Source organism: Fusarium graminearum, chromosome 1 (assembly GCF_000240135.3).
Source record: "Fusarium graminearum PH-1 chromosome 1, whole genome shotgun sequence".
NCBI lineage: Eukaryota > Fungi > Ascomycota > Sordariomycetes > Hypocreales > Nectriaceae > Fusarium > Fusarium graminearum.
In genome coordinates this window covers 3330367-3344234 of record NC_026474.1, presented here as the reverse complement: position 1 = coordinate 3344234, position 13868 = coordinate 3330367, and the positions used below count along the sequence as shown (strand labels likewise).

Sequence of the window (13868 nt, the reverse complement as noted above, 5' to 3'; positions counted from 1 at the left end):
AAGTTGGATCTGGGTCTAGTCAAGGCACGACGCACTACGGAAGAAAGCCACCAGGAGAGAAGTGCAGTGTTAGTGTAGAGGGAGTGTGGAGTACATGGAGGCGTGGGGGCAGGCAGAGAGGTAGGTCATGTGGACTTTGGACTTTTATTAAGCACAGAGCACCAACAGAAAATTCAACAGGACTTCATTTCCGATACGAAACAAGAAAGAAGTCAATATACGAGTATCATACTGTACTATGTAAGGAGATGCAAGTTCTGAGACAGAGCTGACACATCTGCTTCAAGGGAAGATGCTGTTACTGCTTGCTTGTATAGGGCTATATCACGAATATTACTTACACAAACAACGATCACGCATCAAATGTTTGCGCAACATTAATTATCACGTTACCAGTTTTGTTATTACACAACACCACACTACACAAACTAGGTATGCAATCGGGGCAGCCAAAAGCTTTCCCCGGAACAAACGGACTCGATTTTGACTTGACTTGGAGTCTTGGACCTCGATCCATGCTACCATGTCACCCCAACCTTTCCCCCCCGGGCGTCCCGCCCTGTCGGGTTGCTAGATTAGATTCCGAAGGGCTGGCTCGGTTGGCGACATCGGTTGCTCTACCGATACTGCTTGCTTCTAATCCAAGGCTTGGCCGGACATCATGTATGTACGATCCTTCAACGCCACACCGCTTTGAAGCAGCTGCATATTTTTTATGTTGCCTTCATTGTTTCGACAGTTTGATACGTGACATGGCTGCATTATTAAACTAGTATAGACCTGGCGTAGTGTCCTATGGGTGTGTAAACCGGCTTGCTTGTCGGTTCGGCTCGCTTCGTTTCAATCAACAACTCACGAATAACATTTCACGTCGATTGACATAGTTACCGGCATGGCATTTGATGGAAGTATTCGTTGATCATATTAGACGCGCCGGCTTGTGGCCAACCTTCTTCATGCTGTACAGCAACTTGTAATTTGGGTGATTCTCTATAGGGTATTTGGTCTACAAGCGATGTGGAGCAAGCAATGACAGTTCCTGATGAGATTGTTGTAATATTTTTGACTGCTGTCAGGAACTATGGATATCAGGAGAGTACATAAGTGATTCTGGGATGATCAATATGTGAGTAGGTATTGCAGTAAATAGACAGGATATATGCCGATCTCATCTTCTGTTCATGAGGGTTATATTTCCATTTCAGCAGTATAATCCGGGCTTGGTATTAGTTAATGATCATTCTAACGACATTATCGATTTAATTTTAAGAATACAAATCAGTGTCAGTACATAATCTAGCACAAGTGAGCAATTTCCCGTCCTCAGGGTATCAGAAAAATCAGCGGCTAGAAGCATAGAAGACGAAATTAGTAGGTCAGCTTATGCTACTTAGACTATGCTTCTTAGACTATTTATTTTTGTAACCTAAGACTTAGGCGGTTAACTTTTCTGCTATCCAGTAGCCCGTCATGATTTTGTTAACGTCTCGGGCGAAAGATGCCATGTGCCTATCATTCCCTATTTGACACCATGTGTGACGGGAGAAGTGCAGTCAAATATTACACACGAGATCAGAAATTACTATAAAACAGCGCATGCATCAATTTGAGGCCCATAGCCAACATATCATATGGAGACTTATTATTCCCGATATTCGAGCAGATAATAGGAACCCCAATTTACATCTCTCGAACCCCTCACTCATGGTGTCATGATGGGCATTTGTGCACAGCCCACTAGCCGCTATAGGAAAGAAGCTTTGCACCTTCTGTTTGCTGCCTTGACACGTTTAGGAAGCTGTGTTTGACCCCCAGAGAACAAAGATCCATTGGCCGACGTGACCCAAAAACGTCAAACAGAAGCCACGCATGCTTCCTCTCAACTCAATCTCACCGTCTCTTGTTCTTCAAAGATTGCCTTCTCTGAGAACTGCATCTTTGAGATACTCTCCCTTAACACGACGGCCAATTCCTCGCTCTACAAAGTCCTTCAACCGTCAGAGCCTTCATAGATTTTCCACCTCCATTGTCGCCATGAACTCCAACGAGCTGGTCCACTACCTCGCCGACAAGCCCCCGTCGGTGGTCAGGCTCGAGATTGAGAAGCACTTTGAGGTTCTAAATGACAAGCAGAGACGTTATGCTCACTTTATCAGCAAGTAAGTTTTGTTTTTGTTCCTCGGCATTGTATAAGCCGTTGTCGAGCTTGGCCAGCCTGAAATGAGGGGCAACTCATGCTTGCTTATGAGAGAGGGGTCGTGCGGCTAACATATCATCATAGAGCTGCTTTTGCCGGCACCAGAATTGTCCTTCGACAGATCTCCCCAGAGTCTGAGCCCATCTTTGATTTGATCCTGTCTCTGCACAAGTCTGCAAATGGCGACTGGAACGCCCTGGCCAAGAAGGCTGGCGTTGAGGAGGAAGAGGCCACCCGCTTCCTCGAGTATGCCGCCATGTTCCTCGGCAACAATGGAAACTACAAGAGCTTTGGTGACTCCAAGTTTATTCCCCGCTGCTCCGAGAAGACTGTTGCTGCCCTGGCTGCCACTTCTCCCGAAGCCAACAAGTTTTATGAGGCTACAAAGGGTGGCATCTTCAGCTCCGACAACCCTGCCATGATGCACCTGGGCTACCCAGACGATGGCCACATGACTACTTACTACCCTGAGTCCTCCCACATCACCAAGGATGACATCAAGGCTGTCTCTGACTGGATGGAGTCCAAGGGTCTTCTCCCCGAAAACAACCGTCTTCGAAAGACGTCTGATGGAAACTTTGAGATTCTGATCGCCTCGGCTGTCAAGGAAATCCCCAGCAAGGGAGGTGATATTGGCAAGGAGACCGAGTTCACTGTGGAAGACGGATCTCTCAAGGGCAAGACTATCAAGCTAGTCTACGGTGACTACGCAGAGGAGATGAAGAACATCACTGCATTCATCAACGGCGCCGCCGAGAACGCAGAGAATGACACCCAGAAGAAGATGCACGAGGCCTACAGCAAGTCTTTCGAGTCCGGTTCTCTAGAAGATTTCAAGGACAGCCAAAGATACTGGATCAAGGACAAGGGTCCTATGATTGAGTCCAACATTGGTTTCATCGAGACGTACCGAGACCCTGCTGGTATCCGCGGAGAGTGGGAAGGTTTCGCCTCCATGGTCAACCTTGAGCGAACTCGCGCCTTTGGTGAGCTCGTGGAAAAGGCACCCAAGCTTATTCCCCTCTTGCCTTGGGGTGCTGAGTTTGAGAAGGACAAGTTCTTGTCTCCCGACTTTACCTCTCTCGAGGTTATGACCTTTGCTGGTAAGTAGTAACAGCCACTGCCTCATTACATGTCTGATGATGCTAACACTGGATAAAGGCTCTGGAATTCCTGCTGGAATCAACATGTAGGTTTTGTGATAATATGTTAGGGTGAGACGTTGATTGTTAATGACTTGCAGCCCCAACTACGATGATATCCGACAGACGGAGGGTTTCAAGAACGTGTCACTTGGAAACGTTCTGAGCGCCAAGGCTCCCGATGAGAAGATTCCTTTCATCCGTGATGAGGATCTTGAGGTCTACAAGAAGCAGCGCGATGCTTCTTTTGAGGTCCAGGTCGGTCTCCACGAGCTTACTGGTACGTAACGGACCCCGACACGCATTTAACTATCGTCACTCATACGTAATAGGTCACGGTTGTGGTAAGCTTCTCCAGGAGACATCACCAGGTACCTTCAACTTCGACAAGGAGAACCCTCCCGTCAGCCCTGTCGACAACAAGCCCATCACAACTTGGTACAAGCCTGGTCAGACATGGGGCTCAGTTTTCGGCAGTATTGCCGCCTCATATGAGGAGTGCCGTGCTGAACTTGTGGCCATGCACCTGAGCTGCGAGTTCCCTGTCCTCAAGATCTTTGGCTTCGGCAACGGCTCTGAAGACATCAACGGCGAGGCCGGTGACGTCTTGTTCGCCTCCTATCTGTCCATGGCCCGAGCTGGACTTGCTTCACTTGAGATGTGGGACCCCAAGAGCCAAAAATGGGGACAGGCTCACAGCCAGGCCCGCTTCTCTATTCTCAAGTGCTTCCTCGAGGCTGAGGACGACTTCTGCAAGCTCGACTACAAGCAGGATGACCTTTCTGACTTGACCATCAAGCTTGATCGCTCCAAGATTCTCACAGCTGGCCGAGATGGTAAGAACTCGCCCCTGAATATGTGAACAACAAGCTAATCAGTGTACCAGCCGTTGCCAAGTATCTCCAGAAGCTTCACATCTACAAGTCGACTGCTGATGTCAAGACTGGTACTGACTTCTACGTCCATATGACAACTGTTGACCCTGAATTTTGGGGCAAGAAGGTTCGCGACATTGTTCTCAAGAACAAGCAGCCTCGCAAGGTCTTTGTCCAGGCCAATACCTCCTTGGATGAGTCATCTGGAAAGGTTTCCATCAAGCACTACGAACCCTCATTGACTGGCATGGTCCAGAGTTGGGTGGATCGCGCCTTGTAAAATTGAAAAAGATTCACAAAGACGATGATCATCTTGGGTCTGTAAGCTGTACATTAGAAGAACAGATAAAGTAGATAAGATGATGGTTGATATCATTATCAAGACCCAAGCTGGATCTACCTAAATTAGTCGACATGTCAATAATACAATCCACACACAATTATTGAAACTTTTTTTTTTAATGATTCGTAAAACAATGTCCATTTTTGACCAGTTCAGACCGGGAAAGACCATGATCGCTCACACCAGTTGTTTTTCTTTTCACCCAGGGAGATGGGACATCCGAGTGAAGTTCATCATCATCGGCCTCTCACCGGAAGCCTCTAGAATTTTGTATGCTCGTTTGTTTTTGACTGTAAAACCTGATTACAGACGCCAAAATGTGACCGATGCCCGTCGACTTTCAAATGCATGGCCAAAACCAGCCCATTTCGGAGACCCTTGCCGTTCTACAACCCTTTGTGTCGCAACCCCGGTACTCCCATCACCCCCGGCACACAAGATTGCACATTTACCAGGCCATCTCGTGGGGCTTGTCACCCTTCCTCAAGCTGAAAGAGCTGGAGAGGTAAGAGGCAAGCATATCGACCTTCTTGATGTTGGCAATCAGAGCCTTGTCGATAGCCTTCTGGTCGGCGGCGCGGCTGCTGTTGACCTCCTTCTTCTGTAGTCGCAAGTCAGTAATCTGGTCCCTATCCGCATGTCTTGCAGAAGGATTGTTGTGTCGTACCTGGGGCTTCTCTCCCTGCTTGAAGAAAGCCTCCTCACCAGCCTTCTCCTTGGCCTTCTCGGCGGTGAAGTACTTGGGCTGAGAGATCTCCTCAATCTTGCTCTCGTCGAGGCCGGAGATGTCGACCTTGTAAGAGGTGGCGATGACGTATCGGGAGTTGACTCGTCGCAGAGGGACACCGTTGATCTTGAAGGGGCCGGTGACCAAGAGGACGCCCTGGTCGAGGGACTTCAGGAGGATGACACGCTTGCCACGGAAGCGGCCAGCGAGGAGGATGAGGACAGTACCGGGCTGGAGGGAGGAGCGAGGAGTCCAAGATCGGACAGCCTTGCGAACCTATGATTTTCCACTTGTTAGCGGACTGATGCTTGGGGTTATGCTGAACGATGCTGCAGGCAGTTGCTATATATGTGTGTATGTGTGTGTGTGGTCGTCAATCGATATTTGTCGCAGTTCTGTGTATACTGAATTGTGCGTTTCGTCTCGAAGCCTCTTGAAATTTTCGAAGGCTGTGGCCGTCCCATGATACTGCTCTTCTTTTGTGCGGTGATACTGCCGGGGTCACTGCTCTCTTCTTTTTACAGAAAAAGAGTGATAGTGTACCACAAGACATGCTGCTTTCCTCCTTGCGCTTTGGGCGTCGAACTGCCTATCGTTCACGAACCGAAACTCGATATCTCTCAATCCGCATTCCATATATCCGATCGAACCGCGCTGTCCAGAACACTTGTGCAACTGCCTGCAAACGCATCACAATCATCGCCGAGACTCACCTTCTTGTTCTCGGCATCGTCGCCAGCGGGGTACCACTTCTTAGCCTTCTCCGTAGAGGCAGGGACCTCTCGGGTCGACTTTCCGAAGGTCTTGCTCGTGGGCTTCGCCGACATTGTGACTCTCCTGGCTGGTAACTTGGGATTAGGTGGTGAAGGAAAGGAAGACACTTGGTGTTGATGAGGTGCGCCCGAAATGTTGGATTTCTTGTGGAAGCCGCTAGAGTTTGTGGGAAAATGTGATCCCTTCCCGATACACCAGCCAATCAAAATGTCACATCTCCACTTTTCGCACCTTCCGAAAGCCCGGGCTGAGACCCAATATCACATGATTTCTCGATTCGTATCTTATCAGCTGTTAGTCTCATGTTCCCGACGACGGACTGGGCCTAGAAGCTACGAGAAAATGCTCCAGGCGTCATGAAGCGTGTAGTCCAGGTCTCGATCGTGTAGATAATTGGAGGTGTCCCGCCTGTTGATATAATCTTTGATTTTGCTTGTCTTTTCTCTCTTTTAATTGATCTCTTTCAAGTTTATTGTCTTGCTATTCTCAAGTGCCCAGTATGCAGGCGCGAAGACAACTAATCACATCAACGCAGCGTATGGCTGCTAGTGTCCGGGCTCGATCAGCCTGGCCACTTACAAGAGTACTCGCAACACAACCTTTGAAACCAACATCCCTACGCTTGATACCAAGTCTTGCCATCAGGACATATGCCAATGGCAGACCTCATCCCCCAGGCGGTACTCACCGCATGAATATGGGTGGTGAGGAGGAGAAGCCTGCTCTGGAACAATTTGGTATCGACCTTACTGCCCGGGCCAAGGATGGTAAGCTGGATCCTGTTATTGGAAGAGATGCCGAGATTCAGCGAACAATCCAAATTTTGTCACGACGTACCAAGAATAACCCAGTTCTCATCGGTAATGCGGGAACTGGAAAGACAGCAATTCTTGAGGGTCTCGCTCTTCGTATTGTTCGTGGCGACGTCCCCGAGAGTGTCAAGAACAAGAGGGTCATCAGTCTTGATCTTGGCTCTCTGGTTGCCGGTGCCAAGTTCAGAGGAGACTTCGAAGAAAGACTGAAGAAGGTCTTGACAGAGGTCGAGCAGGCTGAGGGAGAAGTTATTCTATTCATCGATGAACTACACACTCTCCTTGGCCTCGGAAAGGCCGAAGGCTCCATCGATGCCTCGAACCTCTTAAAGCCTGCTTTGGCCCGTGGCGAACTTCAGTGCTGTGGTGCAACAACCCTTAACGAGTATCGTCAGATTGAAAAAGATGTTGCCCTGGCACGACGATTCCAACCTATCATTGTCAGCGAACCATCCGTGGAGGACACAATAAGTATTCTCAGAGGAATCAAAGACAAGTACGAAGTCCACCATGGTGTCCGCATTACAGACGGCGCATTGGTGGCTGCCGCAACTTTGTCTAACCGCTACATCACCGACCGATTCTTACCAGACAAAGCTATTGACCTCATGGACGAGGCAGCCAGTCATCTCAAGCTGCAGCACGAGTCCAAGCCTGAAGACATCATGCGTCTTGACCACAAGATCATGACCATTCAGATTGAGCTTGAGAGTTTGAGGAAGGAGTCTGATGTGGCAAGCAAGGAGCGCCGAGAGAAGCTCGAAAATGACCTCAAGAAATTGAACGAGGAAATTTCTGGGCTCAACGCGCGCTGGGAGAAGGAGCGTGCTGAGATCGAGTCGGTCAAGAAGATTCAAGAGGATCTCGACAAGGCCAAGTTTGCGCTTGAGCAGGCTCAGCGAGAAGGAAACTTTGGGCGTGCCTCTGAACTCAGATTTGGTGTGATTCCCGACCTTGAACAGAAGTTGCCCAAGGAGGGAGAAGCCCAAGAGTCAACCTCCAGCGAGACTCTTATCCATGATTCGGTCAGCCCAGACGACATCGCCAATGTCGTCTCCCGTATCACCGGCATCCCCGTGACAAAGCTCACTTCAGGCCACATCGAAAAGCTGGTCCACATGGAGGACTCACTCAGCCAGGCAGTCAAAGGACAAGATGAAGCCATCAAGGCTGTTTCAGATGCCGTTCGTCTCCAGCGAGCTGGTCTGAGCGGTGAGAACAAACCCTTGGCTTCCTTCTTCTTCCTAGGCCCTACCGGCGTGGGTAAAACAGAGCTTTGTAAGAAGCTGGCAGGATTTTTGTTTTCAACAGAGTCTGCAGTTGTTCGCTTCGACATGTCCGAATTCCAGGAGAAGCACACCATCTCTCGACTTATTGGTGCGCCATCTGGTTATGTTGGCTACGAAGATGCCGGCCAACTGACTGAGGCGGTTCGTCGCAAGCCTTACGCTGTCCTTCTCTTTGACGAGTTCGAGAAGGCACACCGTGACATCTCTGCCCTGCTCCTCCAGGTTCTTGATGAGGGATATCTCACAGATGCCCAAGGCCACAAGGTCGACTTCAAGAACACCATCATTGTCCTGACGTCCAACTTGGGTGCCGACATCCTCGTTGGCCAGAACCACCTTCACCCCTATAGCGAAACAGCTGACGGTGAGATCGACCCATCCGTCCGCAAGGCCGTCATGGATGTTGTCGCCTCAGCTTACCCACCCGAATTCCTCAACCGAATCGACTCCTTCATTGTCTTCAAGCGTCTCGCCCGCAGCGCTCTTCGCGACATCGTGGATATACGCCTCAAGGAACTCCAACAACGCCTCGACGACCGCCGCATCGTGCTCAATGTTCCCAGCGACGTAAGAGACTGGCTTGCGGAGCGTGGCTACGATCCCAAATTCGGTGCCCGTCCCTTGAACCGACTCATCACCAACGAGATCGGCAACGGCCTTGCAGACAAGATCATCAAGGGCCAGCTGAAGATGGGAGAGACGGCCGAGATCAAGGTTCGCGAGGACAAGGAAGGCTTGGACATTGCCATCAAGTCCAAGGAGGCCTAAACTGAAAGTTTCTCCGTTCGCATTTAATGAGTTTATGTGTTTCATGTCTAATTATTGTAAAATGTCTTGTATAAATAGCATCATACTGTATAACCATCATAGCATAGAATGTCTATAACCTTGATTTAATAAATACCCACTCAGCTTTCTAATTTTAACAATATTTGTGGTCATTCGTGTTCGAGCTTTTACATCAGACGATAATTGTACAACCAAGGGCTTTGCCAAAACTCTAAAGGGTAATTCTCACTTTGCAAGTAACCTCTTGATAAGGATAGTCAAGGGCGACAAGTAACTGGTGGACTTCTAGACTACTGCATTGAATGGTAGTACTTGTCACATTTATCACAAAGATGGAACGTTTTTGATATGCAATCATGTAAATAAGAGCACAGCTAGCTGGTATGTTTGTCTACTTCACACATCGTGCTACATGTACAACCCTAGGTCGTACAAGGAACGTAATAAGAAAGTTGACATTAACGAGCTATGCAACAACATACAGATGTCACCGATTCATCACAACTTGGGCTACAGTATATGTATAAAGATGGAATAAAACAGTTAGAATCTCTACAACGACTTAATCTCATAGTGGCCCCGAATTCATGCCTCGTTTCTACTCCTCGTTACTCGAGTTGATCATCATGGTCATGTTCCCCAAAGCGATATGGAAAGGAAATGGAAAAAAACAGCAAATGATAGATGTACCAGTGCGCCACGGTTTGCGAGAGTATTCGTATAAAATCTGCAAATAATGCATTTTTTCAAAGAACAAACACGACACCCGATTTGACGACTGTACATATACCCCGGGGTTCCCCATAAGACGCCTCCCATCATCACCCGACTTTTCCTCCAGGAAGAAAAAAAAGAAAGCACGTTCTGTGGTCCTCGGGAGGCGAGCTGACGCTGGCAGATGGCAAACAAACGTTAACCGAGAGGCTCACAGTGAAGCACCATTGAGAGACGGAGGAAGCGTAGAAACAGGTTGCTTTAACAGAAAACGTGAATAGATGCGACTTTGGTTCAAGGATTCATTTTCGATTGGTTGACCGATAACTTTGCAAATTACAACCGAAACCTCGAGTCGACACAAAGAGCCATTTGAGAGTATGTGGCAGAGCAAGAGAAAAAGGCGGGTTTCTTTAAGAGATGCTTCTCGTCAATCTTTCTACTGGTGACCCGCCTTTCGGAGGGTGTTGGCGAGCCACTCGAGACCCTCATAGAGACCGTCACCTGAGGTAGCACAAGTGGACTGGATGTACTGTTGGGAGAAAAGGTGCAAGATTAGCATGTGATCAGACGAAGGGATATGTCGATTTCCAGAACCTAGAGATTAATGGTTCGTTACTTACCCAGGCGCGTTGTCGCAGGCTGTGGAGGCCAAGCTTGTCTGTGATCTCGGCGGCGTTCATGGCGTTCTAGTTGAGGAATAATGTTAGCATCATGGTACCGCAATTAAATGACATATTGAGGGGAATGCTGTTAGGCGAAATGTGAAGGCGGGGTCGTGACGTACGGGAAGATCCTGCTTGTTGGCGAAGACAAGGAGAATGGCATCGCGGAGCTCATCCTCGTTGAGCATGCGCTGGAGCTCCTCTCGGGCCTCAACAATACGGTCGCGATCGTTGGAGTCGACGACGAAGATGATACCCTGAGTGTTCTGGAAGTAGTGCCTCCACAGAGGACGGATCTTGTCCTGACCACCGACATCCCACACGGTGAATTGAATGTTCTTGTACTCGACGGTCTCGACGTTGAAGCCTGGTTGAGGAAGAAAGGTTAGCAACATTCGCTGTTTTGAAGGATCCAGGGCGTATCATACCGATGGTGGGAATGGTGGTGACGATCTCACCAAGCTTGAGCTTGTAGAGAATGGTGGTTTTACCGGCGGCATCAAGACCAACCATCAGAATTCGCATCTCCTTCTTCCCCCACAGTCGGTCGAAAAGCTTCGAAAAGGCGAGACCCATGTTTGCGGTTTACGGCGTCGAGGCCTGTGTTTCTAGGGATAGAGTAAAGGGTTCTAGAAGCGAAGGCGCAAGGTCAGCGATGCTGGGGGATAAACGTTGAAAGAAGAAGACGTGGCGAGGGACTTTGAAGCGTGCGAGGGGTAAGAGTAAAAATAAAGGAGACAGGTTTGAGTTGAGTTAAAGAGGGAAGAGACAAAAGTCTAAGACAGAATGCAGGAGACGTCTAGCTAAGGGAGGAACGGAACAGGAGGCTGAATGTCTGGTGATGGCGGGCTTTATGGCAGTGTCGCGAAAGGACACATAAGTTGATGAGCAAGGCAGCGATCAAGAGCTCATCCATCAACGCCTCCCCACCGTCACCATCATCCAAGTCCTTGAGGCTCTGAGCTTTTTAAGCGTTCTCGTTCCAGGCTGCCGCCAAATCCATTGAGATAAGCTGTGCTATGTGTACGTCGACATGGTGGTTGGGCCGTCACGAGGCGGATCAACGGGGTAATAGCACGGCGGCGAATCTGGATCATCGGGCGGCGGCAGCGTGAGACGGACGGGAGCTCTTTGAAGCCATCGAGACGAACATCGGGAATAGACAAACAACAGGAAGCGGAATCTGAAGATACTCGAGCAATAGACAGAAAGACGCTGAACTTACTGGATCGTGGGGCGGTCCTTGGAGTGGTGGTGCAGAAAAAACGACGAGCGACGATGGATGGATGGATAATATGGATGGACTGGATTGGGGGTGGGCGCTGCCGGGTGGTGACTTGTCGGTGTGAGAATGGATCACTTTAGGGAGAGAGGGGTGAGAGACAATGTCCTATTTTTTCCTGGCCTCGGGCTGGGGGGGGCTGAGGCTGGTGAGCGTGCAGCAGTGTTACGGGACTGTTTACTGGTTACTTGCAGGGGAACACTGGAGCCAGGGCCTGTTTCGATTGTGCTTCAGGGGATCGTTACAACAGACAGGGAGTGCTGAGGGGCAGACAACGCAATCGCACCGCCACATGGTCAGTGACCTCTTTGATCTCGGGTACTTTATTCACTTTAATGTGGGAACTTGATAAGAGCGGTTGTGAATAAAGACGCTTATTGAATACGATTTTAGGCAAGCCTGTTGTTGGCAGTATTCTTGAAAGGACAGGTGGTTCAAAGCCCACTGGAGCATGCTAAGTAGTGACCAGCAGTCAAATTTCGCCATGAATTCCATTTGTGATTACCAGACAACAGAAATCAGAGAGCCGCGCAATCAGGTCCCGCCGTCTCATCCCTTTTTGAGGTACATATGAGGTATTCGCGAGGACAGATAAACGACAATCCAAGGTACCTTAATCCCCAGCATGCCCTGGCTCAAGCCACAGTGACCCACCGTTACCCACTTTCCCCCTTTTGGGCCTGGAGTTGCGGGATTGGCTTGTGAATTTTGGCAAGAACAGAAGCTGCAAGCTGGCAGGAACTCGACTTGACTGATCTCTTGAGCTCGGCAAAACCGTGGTTGCCCAGACGGGAAGAGAGAGCCGCAACGACAGACCCCCTGCTCCTCCAATAAGCTGTGGAAAGGTGTCAATTCGTCGCGATTCGAATCCGTCTCCATACCTTGCTTGACTTTAGTGGACAGTATAGCTCCTACAGGGACATGATAACACTGTAGGATCGCGAAACGACCACGACGTTCATTTTTGAAGCTATAGTGATCAATCGATACCCGACCTCGACTCCTGTCTCCTCCATAATGTACTTCATCTCTGCGGCCAAGGCCCTCGTGGCCGCCGCTGTCTTCTCAGCCGTCACTGCTCATAACATCGTCCTGCCCGCCCACGGTCGAGAATGCTTCCACGAGTCCCTCCACAAGGATGACACCATGACCGTTACCTTCCAGGTTGGCGATCGTGAATTCGGTAGCGCAGGCAACCTCGATATCGACTTTTGGGTATGTGTCCTGAAAAGAATCAGGGTGGTGGTTAGGATGCTAACTTGGACAGATCACCAACCCCACTGGACAATACGAGACAAACGAGAAGAGTATCTCCAACGGTGACTACTCATTCACAGCCAAGCATGATGGAAAATACCTTTACTGCTTCGGAAACGAGGCTTGGGGTGCCAACACCAAGGAGGTCTCCTTCAACGTCCACGGAATTGTCTACGTGAGCGAGCATGAAATGCCTTCTGACCCCCTCGACCGTGAAGGTAAATCCTCTCCTGTCTCGTGCAATTATTCAATAAGCTTACAAAGGTCTTCCTCTAGTCCGCAAACTGTCTGATCTCCTTGCCCAAGTCAAGGACGAGCAAGAGTATATCGTTATGCGTGAGCGAACCCACCGAAACACCGCCGAGAGCACAAACAGCCGAGTCAAGTGGTGGAACATGTTCGTTATTGGTGTCGTCATTGGCGAGTCCCTCTTCCAGGTCTGGTGGCTGCGACGCTTCTTCGAGGTCAAGCGTGTGGTCTAAGGGGCTGCTCAAGGTTATGCGATGATATGAGAAAAGGGGCAGTATGGAGAATTGCCCGGGAAATGTTGTTTGTTTACACGTCGCAATTGCGAACAACACATCGGCGCAAAACTGGGAGCTTCAGGATGCATGAAACGATCACACAAAAGAGCAGTCGGAAATCTGCGCCAATGTCACAGCCGAAAATATGTATAAACCATTTTACGTTGTCGAGCCAAATATCACTACGATTTGGACGAGATCTACCGTCTAGGATCAGGTTATGAGGTTGGGGAGACCAATTTCTCATGCAAGTTGTAAACATTCACTTGTAGATATATGTTCGTGAGGAAGCATGTTCATTATTCAACTTCAGCCAGTCTAAATCCAGGTATCCAAAGGATAGCCGTATATACTACAGTGCCTGGCAGCTTGAAAGGTCATTATCATCCCGTTGACATATTTCGTCGTATACATGACAGGACGTAAACCCATTATAAAACATCCAGAAAGCAAAACCTAAAACGCCGTACATGACTCT

At 49.2% G+C, this 13868-nt stretch overlaps 5 protein-coding genes across 5 annotated transcripts; 3 read left to right on the top strand and 2 right to left on the bottom strand.

The window, feature by feature from the left end:
- Positions 1-2034: 2034 nt before the first annotated feature.
- Positions 2035-4589, top strand: FGSG_01017 (uncharacterized protein; the record flags this gene model as incomplete). Its single annotated transcript, XM_011318468.1, has 6 exons — positions 2035-2159; positions 2282-3300; positions 3359-3386; positions 3441-3619; positions 3672-4175; positions 4226-4589. The coding sequence occupies 6 exons, from the start codon at positions 2035-2037 to the stop codon at positions 4492-4494; spliced, it is 2124 nt and encodes a 707-aa protein (XP_011316770.1). The 3' UTR covers positions 4495-4589.
- FGSG_01016 (uncharacterized protein) lies at positions 4587-6328 on the bottom strand. Its single transcript, XM_011318467.1, has 3 exons — positions 5998-6328; positions 5225-5560; positions 4587-5158 (listed from the first exon to the last, which is right to left on the bottom strand). Exons 1-3 carry the CDS (start codon positions 6109-6111, stop codon positions 5006-5008), a joined length of 603 nt encoding a protein of 200 aa, XP_011316769.1. The 5' UTR covers positions 6112-6328; the 3' UTR covers positions 4587-5005.
- Positions 6329-6557: 229 nt separating this feature from the next.
- FGSG_01015 (heat shock protein 78) lies at positions 6558-9085 on the top strand (the record flags this gene model as incomplete). Its single annotated transcript, XM_011318466.1, has 1 exon — positions 6558-9085. The coding sequence occupies one exon, from the start codon at positions 6558-6560 to the stop codon at positions 8925-8927; it is 2370 nt and encodes a 789-aa protein (XP_011316768.1). The 3' UTR covers positions 8928-9085.
- Positions 9086-9462: 377 nt separating this feature from the next.
- On the bottom strand, positions 9463-11692 carry FGSG_01014 (uncharacterized protein). The gene is made up of 5 exons (XM_011318465.1): positions 11553-11692; positions 10756-10956; positions 10450-10694; positions 10286-10351; positions 9463-10194 (listed from the first exon to the last, which is right to left on the bottom strand). The coding sequence occupies exons 2-5, from the start codon at positions 10901-10903 to the stop codon at positions 10102-10104; spliced, it is 552 nt and encodes a 183-aa protein (XP_011316767.1). The 5' UTR covers positions 10904-10956; positions 11553-11692; the 3' UTR covers positions 9463-10101.
- A 727-nt stretch (positions 11693-12419) lies between these two features.
- On the top strand, positions 12420-13785 carry FGSG_01013 (endosomal protein P24B precursor). The gene is made up of 3 exons (XM_011318464.1): positions 12420-12824; positions 12877-13084; positions 13143-13785. The coding sequence occupies exons 1-3, from the start codon at positions 12627-12629 to the stop codon at positions 13346-13348; spliced, it is 612 nt and encodes a 203-aa protein (XP_011316766.1). The 5' UTR covers positions 12420-12626; the 3' UTR covers positions 13349-13785.
- The last annotated feature ends 83 nt before the right edge of the window (positions 13786-13868 follow it).

What these genes read in the sequence shown, in the direction of transcription:
- FGSG_01013 (XM_011318464.1), top strand. Translation starts at nt 12,627, where the DNA reads ATGTACTTCATCTCTGCGGCCAAGGCCCTCGTGGCCGCCGCTGTCTTC. An exon ending in ACCTCGATATCGACTTTTGG is followed by an intron (nt 12,825 to 12,876) that starts GTATGTGTCCTG and finishes TAACTTGGACAG; the next exon opens with ATCACCAACCCCACTGGACA. An exon ending in TGACCCCCTCGACCGTGAAG is followed by an intron (nt 13,085 to 13,142) that starts GTAAATCCTCTC and finishes GTCTTCCTCTAG; the next exon opens with TCCGCAAACTGTCTGATCTC.
- FGSG_01014 (XM_011318465.1), bottom strand. Translation starts at nt 10,903, where the DNA reads ATGGGTCTCGCCTTTTCGAAGCTTTTCGACCGACTGTGGGGGAAGAAG. An exon ending in CACCACCATTCCCACCATCG is followed by an intron (nt 10,695 to 10,755) that starts GTATGATACGCC and finishes TTCCTCAACCAG; the next exon opens with GCTTCAACGTCGAGACCGTC. An exon ending in CCAACAAGCAGGATCTTCCC is followed by an intron (nt 10,352 to 10,449) that starts GTACGTCACGAC and finishes TTCCTCAACTAG; the next exon opens with AACGCCATGAACGCCGCCGA.
- FGSG_01016 (XM_011318467.1), bottom strand. Translation starts at nt 6,111, where the DNA reads ATGTCGGCGAAGCCCACGAGCAAGACCTTCGGAAAGTCGACCCGAGAG. An exon ending in ACGATGCCGAGAACAAGAAG is followed by an intron (nt 5,561 to 5,997) that starts GTGAGTCTCGGC and finishes GGAAAATCATAG; the next exon opens with GTTCGCAAGGCTGTCCGATC. An exon ending in AGCAGGGAGAGAAGCCCCAG is followed by an intron (nt 5,159 to 5,224) that starts GTACGACACAAC and finishes TTGCGACTACAG; the next exon opens with AAGAAGGAGGTCAACAGCAG.